This window comes from Hemicordylus capensis, chromosome 2 (genome assembly GCF_027244095.1).
Source record: "Hemicordylus capensis ecotype Gifberg chromosome 2, rHemCap1.1.pri, whole genome shotgun sequence".
NCBI lineage: Eukaryota > Metazoa > Chordata > Lepidosauria > Squamata > Cordylidae > Hemicordylus > Hemicordylus capensis.
The window spans coordinates 390,013,960-390,026,184 of NC_069658.1; the positions used below are offsets into that span (position 1 = coordinate 390,013,960).

The window sequence follows — 12,225 nt, forward strand, 5'->3', positions numbered from 1 at the left end:
GCGGCAATGGTAAACCCCTCCTGTATTCTACCAAAGACAACCACAGGGCTCTGTGGTCACCAGGAGTCGACACTGACTCGACAGCACAGCTTTACCTTTAGTCCTCTGCTTCTGGTTAGGGATGTGCACTGAACCGCCACACTGTGGTCCGGCACTGGGGTCGGGGGTCGCTTTAAGAGCGGCGGGAGGGTTTACTTACCCCTCCCGCCGCTTTCCGCTGTGGCGCCGTAATTTGTAGAGTAATTGGGGCGGCAGGATACCTCCCTGCCGCCCCTTCCCCGCTGCAGCTCTGCAAAACTCCCAGTAATGCTTTGTGCGCGCGCACATAACTGACTGATGGGATCTCAATCGATACACAGAGCAATACTGCCAATACAAGCTCCATGAAACTTTGTTTTTTCCTCCGGCACTCTAATCCACTTCATGAAAAGATCTAATGATAACCATTTAAGTTTGCTTTAAGAAGTGAACTCAGAGGTATTCCATAGTTTGTATATATCTAGCTGATTTCTGCAGTCTGTATATGTTCATTACAGTTGTTTGGTGCTAATCTTTGCACCACACCTGTTGGTGTATCTACATATGCCTCAGATTTCCTATCCAAGCAGTACAGATGAATACACAGAATACTGGTACTTGTAATTCAAATTAGTCATCCTTACAATGGCTACAGCTGGCTAATCTTTAGGTCATTCAGAGGCGTATCTAGGGAAAATAGCACCTAGGGCAAGCACTGAAATTGCGCCCCCTGTCCAAACATCTGACAGCCATCTTTCAGATAGCTTTACCATAATATCAGCTGAAAAATACAAGTCAAGCTCGTTAATGTTTTAATATTTCAAAAACTATTTAGCAGTGGACGTAGCCAGACCAAGAAATGCTGGAAAACTATGAATTTCAGTATGCTGGGGCTCATGAAATATCCAAATACTATGTGGAGGTGTACTTGGAAAACTAAACAGAAGTGCCTGTCTAATTCTCTACTATGCATTGTAGCATAGCTATTACATAAGTTTTAAAAATAAATGGAAAATTTGCCTTTTCCCAGATACTCTGAAAATATGCAGAGTAAACTGTGTCACTACTTGGAATATATTCTAGTATTTCAGAAAGTATTTATGCTATAAAAGTATATATTCTATAAGTTCTATTCTATATTTCTATAAAAGTATATATTCTAGTATTTCAGAAAGACAGTTAAAATGAGACAAGGAGAGCAAGAAACTCCCAGTGGGCCTTAATACTAAGGATTTCACACTGATTCAAAGACAAACTCACCATTAATAGCCATATAATTAAGACATCACATTTAACTCACTTATCACAAGAAGCAAAGTAAGAGCAAATGAATACAATCCAAGCTCATAAGCTTCAGCCAGTATTCACAAGCCCTGATTCTCTGTACATAGTGCCAAACTAAATGTGTACAGTGACTAAATACGTGTACAGAGAGGAGAGCTGGTCTTGTGGTAGCAAGCATGACTTGTCCCCTTAGCTAAGCAGGGTCTACCCTGGTTGTATCTGAATGGGAGCCTTGATGTGTGAGCACTGCAAGATATTCCCCTCAGTGGATGAAGCCGCTCTGGGAAGAGCAGAAGGTTTCAAGTTCCCTCCCTGGCTTCTCCAAGATAGGGCTGAGAGAGATTTCTGCCTGCAACCTTGGAGAAGCTGCTGCCAGTCTGTAAGACAATACTGAGCTAGATAGACCAATGGTCTGACTCAGTATATGGCAGTTTCCTATGTTCCTATGTTTCCTATGTGACATATTATTTATTTATTTTAAAAAATTACCTGTAGCCCCTTTGGGGGGGCTTCTTAAAGGCCATGTGTGTGGGGTCTGCAAAGGTTCTCCCTCCCCCCGCTGACCTATAGGGCCTTGCAGGGACCATTTGAGCATGTGCGGTGGCCATTTTTAAAAATAATTTTTTAAAAAAAAATGGCCACTGAAAACTAAATGGCCACCATGCAGCAAAAAATAAAATGGCCACCATGCATGCTCAAATGGCCTCTGCAAGGCCTGGCATGGCCTAGGGCCTCACAGAGGCCATTTGAGCATGCACGGTGGCCATTTTGTTTTCAGCAGCCATTTTAATTTTTTTAGAAAAATTTAAGAATGGCGCCCCCTTCAAGTGGCGCCTGCCCCACCTTAGATACGCCCCTGAGGTCATTTGTTGTGTGTTGCTTTGGGTGCTGGCTTAAGTGTTAATAATCATACACTAAACTAAGCTAATGCTTCAGCAAAATATTAATTCAGCTTTAAAATAGTATAAAAGAATTAAAAAGACTAGGCCTTGCAAAGTACTTCAAACTCATAGCTGCTGTGCTGTTTCCTCAAAGATTATATACCATTGTGGTAATCACAGACCTCATCATTCTATGCTCGTCTTTACCTATAAAACTATCAAGGGCTTAGGCCCCAGGGTACTTTGTCACGAACCCTGCCACTTATTAAGATTATCCGGGGGGGGGGGGGGGGAGGCTGTCCGGTTATGGTTGCCTCCGGCTCATCTGGTGGCAACTCAGGGCTGGGTCTTCTCGGTGGCTGCCCCAGGGCTTTGAAATGCACTCCCTGTCAGAATATGAACTTCTCTATCTCCAACTGCTTTTTAAAAGACCCTTAAGACACATCTGTTTTCTCAGGCTTTTAAGTTAAACTAATTTTAAACTTTGTAATTGTTTTACTGTGGAACTGTTTTAATAGTTTGTTTTTATATTGCAACTTGGACTATGTATACTATCTAGAGAAAGATCAGGCAATATATAAATATGATTTTAAAAATGCATGCTTCCGTGTGAAAAGGGGAAAGGGGCACTTCATTTTAGACAGATGCAAACTGCTCATCAATTAAAAAGTTCTTAACACTATTCTAGTTTATACACTGGTTCTGGAACACTTATGACATGAGAATAGATATAAGTGTGAGTATGTTTCCGGAACAAGGTAAAGCAAGCATTTACCCTTCCCCATCCAGCACAGCAAGGTAAATAATACTGTGTCTAGATATTGTTTTTATTTATCATTTTTATAGGAGAAACAAACTATATTTCCATGCAGCACAATTTCAGAAGTCTAGTTCCAATGTAATATCCACCACATCTTTCCCCCTGCTAATGACATTTTATACAACCACATACAAACCCATGCATTTTTCCAAGTACTTTAGTGGTATGTAAAGCTATAAATCATGGGCCAAGAATGCTGAGTGTTTCAGGTAGAAGAAATTTCAGGAGAAGGTCAAGATGTATGTGACTATTCACATGTAATAACAAAACTGATTTAACACAGTTTCTACTGGGTGGCTAGACTCTTGCTATCAGACTTGTATGTGGAATTAAAGTCAATTCGAATACACACGTTCAGTGAGCCATGTGCTCATGCAATGCATTAGAAAAACTGCATTTTTTCTGACAGGTGGCCTGTCAGAGCATTAACAGTATCCAGATTCAGACAATGAAGAAGCTGATGTTTCTGAAAACATTCAACAAAACAGGGGGGAAAACCACTTTGATTTTTGCTAAAGTAGTATTAGAAAAGGTTTGGGGTTTTTAAATCAGGAGAATATAGTTGAGTACATCTCTCTTTCGTGTGCTCATGAGCACAATTTCTGTCCTTAAGGATGATCGGGTTTTTTGAGAAGTTGTGACAACAAAACTTTAATTATATTGAGTAATTGGGGGGGGCGCTGTTTGTCGTCTTGCTGACTTCCAGTGTTCATATCCACAAGCAATTTCTTACTAATGCAAAAGGAATGACTAAAATCTTTCTTCATTGTTCTTTGCCTCATTCTTTACGGAAGAGTTCCCCACTTCCACTTGGAAACACTTTGGTTTTCTCTTTTAGTCCTATTCACAAGTGTTCATCACAATATCTCAAATAAAGATGCTTAGAAATAAATGTAACAATTTTATAAAGTTTGTTTGAAAGATCTCAAGAGTGAGTAAAATAAGAGCCATATATAGGTAAGCCACTGGAGTGTCACCACCACTGAACCACCTTTTATGGAGGAAGTGCTGGTTATATCTGCATACTAATATGACATCATTTAGCATGTTCTGCCTTAACACAATGCCTTCCCCACTCCATATACTTGGGCTGATGGCTCTGTAATCCACAATGCAAACCTCAATGTTCCTTTTATTAGCATTTCAAATATCTTGGCATCATCGTCAGTTGCCGCTGTTCTGCACAGTACATCCCGACGATATGCCTAAAAGGCCATTGTCAACGCCTTCAAACTTGCTGTGCCTCCTACAAAAAATCTGTTTTCATTGCTAGGCTTAAGTTCAAAATAGATTTTAATGCAAGAAATATGTATTCTCCCCCTCCTCCCAACACTTGTTGCTTATCTTCGACTACACCAGAACAAGATGTGCAATCTGCATCAAAACCGTACTCTCCACAATGCCTCAATGCATGCATTTTACCAAGTCCAGGGATATACCAAACATAATTTATAACACAACCCCTAGTTCGATGTTTTAAAGTACAGTCAACTATGCTTTTAGAGCAGCTTATTCACTTTCATCTTACACTTGCTCAGCACCCTATGCTCTAGGTCTAGCTAGAGGTGGGTCAAAGGATCTCCGAGGTTGGCATTACGGATTACAAAGTAATCAGTACAATTCAGACATCCAAACCAAACATACCATATCAGACCTACCAAACCAAAAATTAAGCTTCCTTCAGACATGGTTTGGCATAATGTCTAAACTGAGCCAACAAATTGTGTCACCTCCCTGGATGAACAAGAAGCAAAAAACCAAAACATTTTTAAGCAGAAATGTAAAACACTGAGCATTTAATAATTAAAATTAGTCCTACTGCTAAGAAAATGCATTAAATGATTACACTTTTAAAGATGATTTAGAAAACAAAGGGAACAAAGCAGTAGGACCAGTGAGAAACGTGTTGGCAAGCAATTAAGACATTGTCAACAGGAAGTAGGGATGTTTTGTTTTGAGCTTGAAACAAAACACCCTTAAAATAAAGCGCCTGTTTTGAGCTCGAAACATTTCATTTCAAAGTGTTTCCGAGACCCATTTTGGCAAGATGTTTTTCCCTTGCTGATTGGTTTTCTGGCACTAGCTTTTGATTGGCTTATCATACAAATTAAGTGTTATCATGGGCAATTATGCCCCCATTGGCTGGGGGGAGGGAAGGTGGGGGAACACAAAAGAGAGTTTCAAAATGTATGCAAAGGGACTGGGAGACAGAGTGAGCCCTTATGCTTCTCTTGAAGAAGATACATTAGGACAGGAGGAAGGAAGTTCCTCATCAAAGACTCCTGAGGAAACTTAGCAGTCATGGGATAAGGGGACAAGTACATGTGTGGATTGCTAACTGGTTGAAAGACAGGAAACAGAGGGTAGGTATAAATGGAGAGTTTTCACAATGGAGGGAAGTAAGAAGTGGGGTCCCCCAGGGATCTGTACTGAGACCAGTGGTTTTTAATTTATTCATACATGATCTAGAAACAAGGGTAAGCAGCGAGGTGGCCAAATTTGCAGATGATACCAAACTCTTTCGGGTAGTGAAATCCAAAATGGATTGTGAGGAGCTCCAAAAGGATCTCTCCAGACTGGGGGAGTGGGAGACAAAGTGGCAACTGCGGTTCAGTGTTAAAAAGTGTAAGGTAATGCACATTGGGACGAAAAACCCCAACTTCAAGTATATGCTGATGGGATCTGAGCTGTAGGTGACTGACCAGGAGAGGAATCTTGGGGTCGTGGTGGACAGCTCGCTGAAAGTGTCGACTCAATGTGCGGCAGCTGTTAAAAAGGCAAATTCCATGCTAGGGATCATTAGGAAGGAGACTGAAAATAAAACAGCTAATATTATAATGCCCTAATACAAAACTATGGTGCGACCACACTTGGAGTACTGTGTACAATTCTGGTCACTACATCTTAAAAAGGACATTGTAGAACCAGAAAAAGTACAGAAGAGGGCAACCAAGATGATCAGAGGCCTGGAGCACCTTTCTTATGAGGCAAGGCTACAACACCTGGGGCTTTTTAGTTTAGAAAAAAGATGACTGTGGGAGACATGATAAAGGTCTATAAAATCATGCATGGTGTGGAGAAAGTGGAGAGAGAGAAATTCTTTTCCTTCTCACACAACATTAGAACCAGGGGTCACTCCATGAAATTGATTGCCAGGAGGTCTAGGACCAACAAACAGAAGTACTTTTTCACACAACGTGTGATCCACTTGTGGAACTCTCTGCCACAGGATGTGGTGACAGCCAACAGCCTGGATGGCTTTAAAAGGGGTTTGGATGACTTCATGGAGGAGAGGTCTATCAATGGCTACCAGTCAGAGGGCTGTTGGCCACCTCCAGCCTCAAAGGCAGGATGCCTCTGAGTACCACTTGCAGGTGAGTAATGGCAGGAGAGAGGGCACGCCCTCAACTCCTGCCTGTGGCTTCCAGAGGCATCTGGTGGGCCACTGTGTGAAACAGGATGCTGGACTACATGGGCTTGGACTTGATCCAGCAGGGCTGTTCTTATGTAGGTTTGATTTTACTACTACTAGTAGTATTTTTATACAATTTTCCAGAAGGTTCCAAAGTGGTTTACACATAAAAAACAAACATGGTTCCCTGTCCCCAAAGGGCTCACAGTATAAAAAGAAACATATGGAAGACACCAGCAACAGCCATGGGAGGGATGCTGTGCTGTGACTAAATAGAGCCAAACCAAAACAACCAATTTTGTGGTTTTCTTTTCTCAGCACTGAGTATAATATTCTGTTCTATTGCTGGTACAACTATCTGGTTTTGCTGGATCTCAGACTGACAAAGGAGGAACAAAAAAGGAGGGAATTTCAAAATGTATTTGAAGGGAAGCGGAATATAAATATTTGGGTTTTTGTTTGTTTGTTGTTACATCAGGAGAGGAGGGAAGAATCAAGAAGGTTTGATGATGTGGTTTTCTTTTCTCAGCACCAAGTATAATATTCTTGCTGTGCTATTGCTGCTATAATTATTATTACATTTATATCCCGCTCTTCCTCCAAGGAGCCTAGAGCAGTGTACATGGTTATATTTGATCTGGTTTTGCTAGATCCCAGACTGACCAAGGCAGAACTTGGGTGCCTGCCTGCCTTTCTTGAGTTGTGGTTTGGTTTGTTTGTGAGTGTTTTAGCGAAAAATGGACAGAGAGTGTGTGTGTATGCGTGATATTTCTTGGTCACTGCTGTGATGAGCTCCATGTCTGGCCTTGAGACTAACTTGTGTTTCACTCACTGCTCTGGTCTGCAGTCTGCACTGCAAGGTGTACTCGGTCAAAATGTGGCTGAGGTTGCTCTAGTTGAGCTTATGACTATGCTTGCTGCTAAGTAAGGGTGCTGCTGTGGCAGTTGTTGCAATGCTAGGAAGTAATGTAAGGAGTCATACGTGTGTGCGAGAGAGGAACTTGTGCCAATGATGTTACTGCAGCACAGGCACTGTGGCTGGCAGTGGATTTTGAGTCTGATTCTTTTTTGGACTTTTTGGACTGTCTTTGAGATGTGTATTCTGTGTTGGGAGAGACAAATTCCCTTTTATTGTGTTCTTCTGCAGTGTTCTTCAAGGCAGGGTTGCAAAACTGTGTACTCTGCTTGTTCCGGCCATAGGGAGCAATGGGGAACTTGAAACACCCCATTGTTCCCCAGTAAGTAGCTCCTAGGGATACCCAAGTGGGTTGGGTGGTACAGCATGATAGGTACTACCTACCACACAACCCAAGCAGGTGATTTCAAACAAATTTCTAACCTTTCCCCCACAGGATCATATGGTGGTTTGGGGGAAAGGTTAAAATAAAGGTATTTTAATCACCCACTTGTGGGTTGGGTTGTTAGGTAGCACCCACCATGCCCTACCACCCAACCCACTTTGGTGTTCCTAGGAGCTACCCATGGGGAACAATGGGGTGTTTTGAGTTCCCCATTGTTCCCTATGCCCAAAGCTCTCAAAACACATGAAACAAAGCTGTTTCAACAGAACGTTTCAAGCATTTTGTGTTTCATTTCAAGCTCGAAAAGAAACGCAAAATCTGTTTCATGCACACCCCTAACAGGATGCACTTTGCCATGTGTCCTTGTTGCCATGGAGATACAACAGCAGCCACCATCTCCTCCTTTCTCTCAGAAACTGGGAATTCCCCCACAAGAGCTCTATTCATTCCAGTGCAGTTGTGCCAACTGTCAGCAGCTATATATGCTGGAGGTGGGTGAGACTGAGAAGACTGATTGGAGGATTTCCCCCCTCTAATCAGGGTTGTGAATGGATTTTAATCAGAGCTGTCATGTTAGTGATTAAACAAATATTATTTCAATGGTACAAATGTTATTTAAGTTTCTAATTTATAACTAGAAATAGCCTTGAATAGCACACTCTTCAGAGTGAGAATACTCCACACTGTTCAGATTTACTAACCTTTACTAAGTTACCCAGTCAAGCAAGTGAGCAATGTGTTTTCAAATACATTAACATATTAGAAAATAAATACTTACAGCCATAATTAATTCAAAGGGGTGCTTATACACCCTCACGGGAGACTGGTATTTCTGCACCATGGTTGCAAGTAATTAGCACTATACAGATCTGAAAAACAATAGTGGAAATAGTATCAATACATACAGAACGACAACACAAAAAGATGTTGCACGTCACTTCCCATCACCAGAGTTTCACATACCAAAGACATATGCAAGATGAGGATTTTAAGACAGATTTCAGCATCACCTTAAATCATTCTGCTGGTGGTGCCTATATCATATTTCTTATATACTTTTTTTTTTTTTGGTATTATGTTTAAGCGTGTCAACTCAGCCCACCACCATCAGGGTACTGGGACAACTATATTTAAAGTATAGTAATTTTTATGTACTAAAAATATGAAAAATCCACCACAGGTATTATGCACTCAATCTACCGTTTTAAGCAACGTACTCTTGGATCCATTTATAGCAGCCTGTTCAGGAAGTGACAGAACAGCAGCAAAAGAGGTTGAGTGAATACTGGCATAAACTAAGAATGGGCAACACACAATCAGAAGAATGAAGTTCTCAAGGCAGTACTCCTACTATACACGTATGCATTCATCATAATCACATTTCAAGATTGTAATTATTATGATTGTACAGTTAAGCTTGAGCACAAAAGTGAATGGGACAGCATCTATTCTAGACTACATCGATGAATTGCTGTATATTGTTTGTTCTGAACGATTTTAATTGTGTGTGTGCTTTTTAAATGATTTTTATGTAAACCACCTGGAGATATTTTATATCAGGTGGTTTATAAAAGTACAAATGAATAAAAAGAAACCAATGGGATTTAAATTTGTCTCACTGAAATCAGTGGTGCTTAACTGGATTCAAATCCCAAGTGAGCCAGCCACAGATTCCTAAAGTGATCTCTTGCCAATTTGCTATTCTCCAACTGAAACATTAGCCCATTTGTCATCTGAATGCAACAGAAATTAGTTATTTAATTTCTAGCCATCTCTGTCTCTTAGGCTCAGGGCTGGAAACAATCATTTTATAATACAAGTATATTTTTGAAGTCACAGATAATGAATAGAGCACTCTCTATATTGTGAGCACAGTAAAGGTGATAAGTTTATGTATAATGAATGGCTTCTAGCCATACGTCATGTGCTCAGTTAATTTAATTAAGAAAACAGTGAAAAATGTAAAGCTCCAGAGACTAGAGATAATTTACTACCTCCAGGACACTTACAAAGAACCTTAAGGAATTCCTAGAATTGATTACTGCCTACTACAGGCACTCAAGTCATCTTATGTGCCCTCCCACTCCAAAGAATGCACCAATCTTGTGTATGCAACTAACACATAACATGGAAATGCCTCCCCTAACATCCACTCAAAGGGAAGATGAAGCACTGTTCTCTCAGCCAAATAAATGGCTGCTTTTCTAAATTAGCCTCAGAGTGCCAGTAAAAGTTAACAGTTTCTTCCAAAGACTGTTTTAATATTCTAGCAGTTTCACAAGCTTCTAAAGGCAAAGAATGTTAGAGAAAAAGCAAACCTCTGCCCGGAACAAAAGCAGAGTGAGCTATTGGTCAGCAAGCCGCCAAACCATTATGCATAGTTAGCTAAAAAAACAGAAAGCAGGCTTACACAAAAAGAAACACATTCAGTTACACCATCAGAAGTGTCTCTTTTAAGGTACGTAGCTGAGTAGGACAAACTGGTAGTCCAACTCAAAGTAAAGTACTGTTCTTCAAAAACAAACACTCTTTCCCCACTATGTTTGTAGACTGCAAAGCAACCCAAAAGATTTTTTAAAAAACAGATTTTTGAGGGGGGAAACTAACAGAAGTCTTGCAATGTATCACAAGCATTAACTATAGAAGACATCGGTTTTGGAGCATATGCACCATATTAATCTACCACAGACTCAGAGGTGCAGGCTAGCAGCTTCCCGATAATGTGCTTTTCAGGCAATTAAACATTTCACCCCCCTTCCGCAACTGATGCTCCAAGGGCACAGTAGTGGAAGGATAAACACTTCTCTAAACTTGAAGGATTTGAGAGCAAAAGAGCAGAATTAACAAGGAAAGGCTAAACTGTCCAGAGCCCATGCCTCCCACCAGCTGTCCTATGTGGGGAAGAGTGAACTCAGAACTTAGGGAGCAGTAATAGAACTGTAAGAAAGCAGAAAGGCAAGTGGGGTGGGGGTGGGGGTGGAGGAGTAGAGTGGAAAGAAAAGAAGAATTTCAAGACAAAGCAAACGATCTGCGAGCAAAATAAAACAAACTATCTAAGCCTCAACTCCAACCCAAGGAGGGAGTCAAAAGAGAAAGGCAAGCGGCGGAGAACAGACTCGCAGAACAAAAAGCGGGCAAAGGAATTTCAGGGCAGAAGTGGAAGGAGACCAGTAAGAGAGAACTCAGGAAGGGAGAATGGCTCAGAAGCAAGAAGGGTGCAGGGAAAGGGCACAGACCGAATGGCAGGCGGGGGATGCGTCGGTGAGAAGAAAGGCAGGTGGGCTGCAGGATTCAGAGCAGGGGGCATGTGACCGAGTAGATCAATAAGAACGGCAAGAAGCCGGGAAAGGGCTATACTATAGTCGCACACAGACAAGGGGGAAGATGGAGAGAAAGGCGGAGACGGTGTGTACCGCCAGAGGAGAAGGGTTTAGATGCTGGGGAATGCATACAGAGAGGCAGAATGAGCGGAAAGGAGGAACTTCGAGAGGGGCCCTGGGCAAGGCTTGACCAAGTCAGCGAGAAGACGTAGGGAGCCTGCCCGAGACGGGGGCAGCGCCACGAGATGAAGGGAAATGGAACAAACGGAGGAGGAGGAAGAGGTGGTGGTGGTGGTGGTCAGGAGAGAAGGGGGGGGGGGTCGGGCGGGGAACCCGAGGAGGGCTGGGGAGAAGAGGAAGAGACTCGCCCGTGCGGCGCCCCCGGGGAAGGGAGGCAGGAAAGAGGAGGAGATGGGGAAGGGCCCTAGTGGGCGAGGGTGCTGCCGAGACTCAGCTGGGCGGAGGGGAGATGGGGAGGGCGGCGGAGGGAGGTCGCCGTCCGCCGGCGCTCTCACCTTCTATCGACAAGGCCAGCTGGTCTCTCGCCTCATGTCGGCTGGCTCCCTCCCCGTCCTGCTCCTTCTCCTGCTCGTCTCGACCGCCCTTGTGCTGGTGGTGGTGCTGCTGCTACCCCCGCCGATTTCGGGGAGGGGGGGGCGGGAGCGAAGCGGCGTAGCAGCAGCGGCGGCGGCGGCCCGGCTCGTTGTTAACCAGTGACAGAGCAGAGGCGGAGCCCGGCCTCTTGCCAGCCCGCGCGCCTGCGCACTAGGAGGGCTGGCGCACACCCCCTCCCCCAACGCGAAGGGACGTAGAGAGAGAGAGAGCGCGTTCCTTCGAGACCCTGGCTTCTGCGCTTGCGCAAACTGGCTTGGTCGCGAGGAGGTCAGCTTGTCGTATGTGAAATAATCCAAACGCCGCGATCTAGTAGCAATATCATGAAAAGACAACCCAACTCGAGCAGCAAGCATTTGAGTTTTCTAGTACTCTGCATCAGGCTGAACATTAAGCAAGGGGAAGGAGGAAGAACCTGGGCATTGTGCTCTAGCCCCAAAGTTTGTAGAAAAATACGTTAGAAATAACCTTCTAAACGTTATTTGAAACAGTCTGGAGTCGAGTCAATTCAGTATTTCATATTCAGTGATCCAAAAACCTTTGGTTTAAGATAAGAGTTAACCTGCTTTACATTTTC

The 12,225-nt window shown here is 42.9% G+C and overlaps 1 protein-coding gene across 2 annotated transcripts in view; it reads right to left on the minus strand.

The window, feature by feature from the left end:
* The window catches only part of SEC14L1 (SEC14 like lipid binding 1), a 53,647-nt gene extending 41,848 nt beyond the window's left edge, over positions 1-11,799 (minus strand). The window contains exons 1-2 of one of the 2 annotated variants that reach the window (XR_008316308.1): positions 11,552-11,798; positions 8,495-8,585 (exon numbers count right to left, since the gene is read on the minus strand). Coding sequence is in view for 1 of the 2 variants with exons in the window: in XM_053296798.1 (XP_053152773.1) it covers positions 8,495-8,557 (63 nt within the window). In the remaining variant the exon portion in view is untranslated. Of the gene's footprint in view, positions 1-8,494; positions 8,586-11,551 lie in introns of both variants that reach the window. The other variant, XM_053296798.1, reaches the window with a different exon arrangement.
* Between the last annotated feature and the right edge of the window lie 426 nt (positions 11,800-12,225).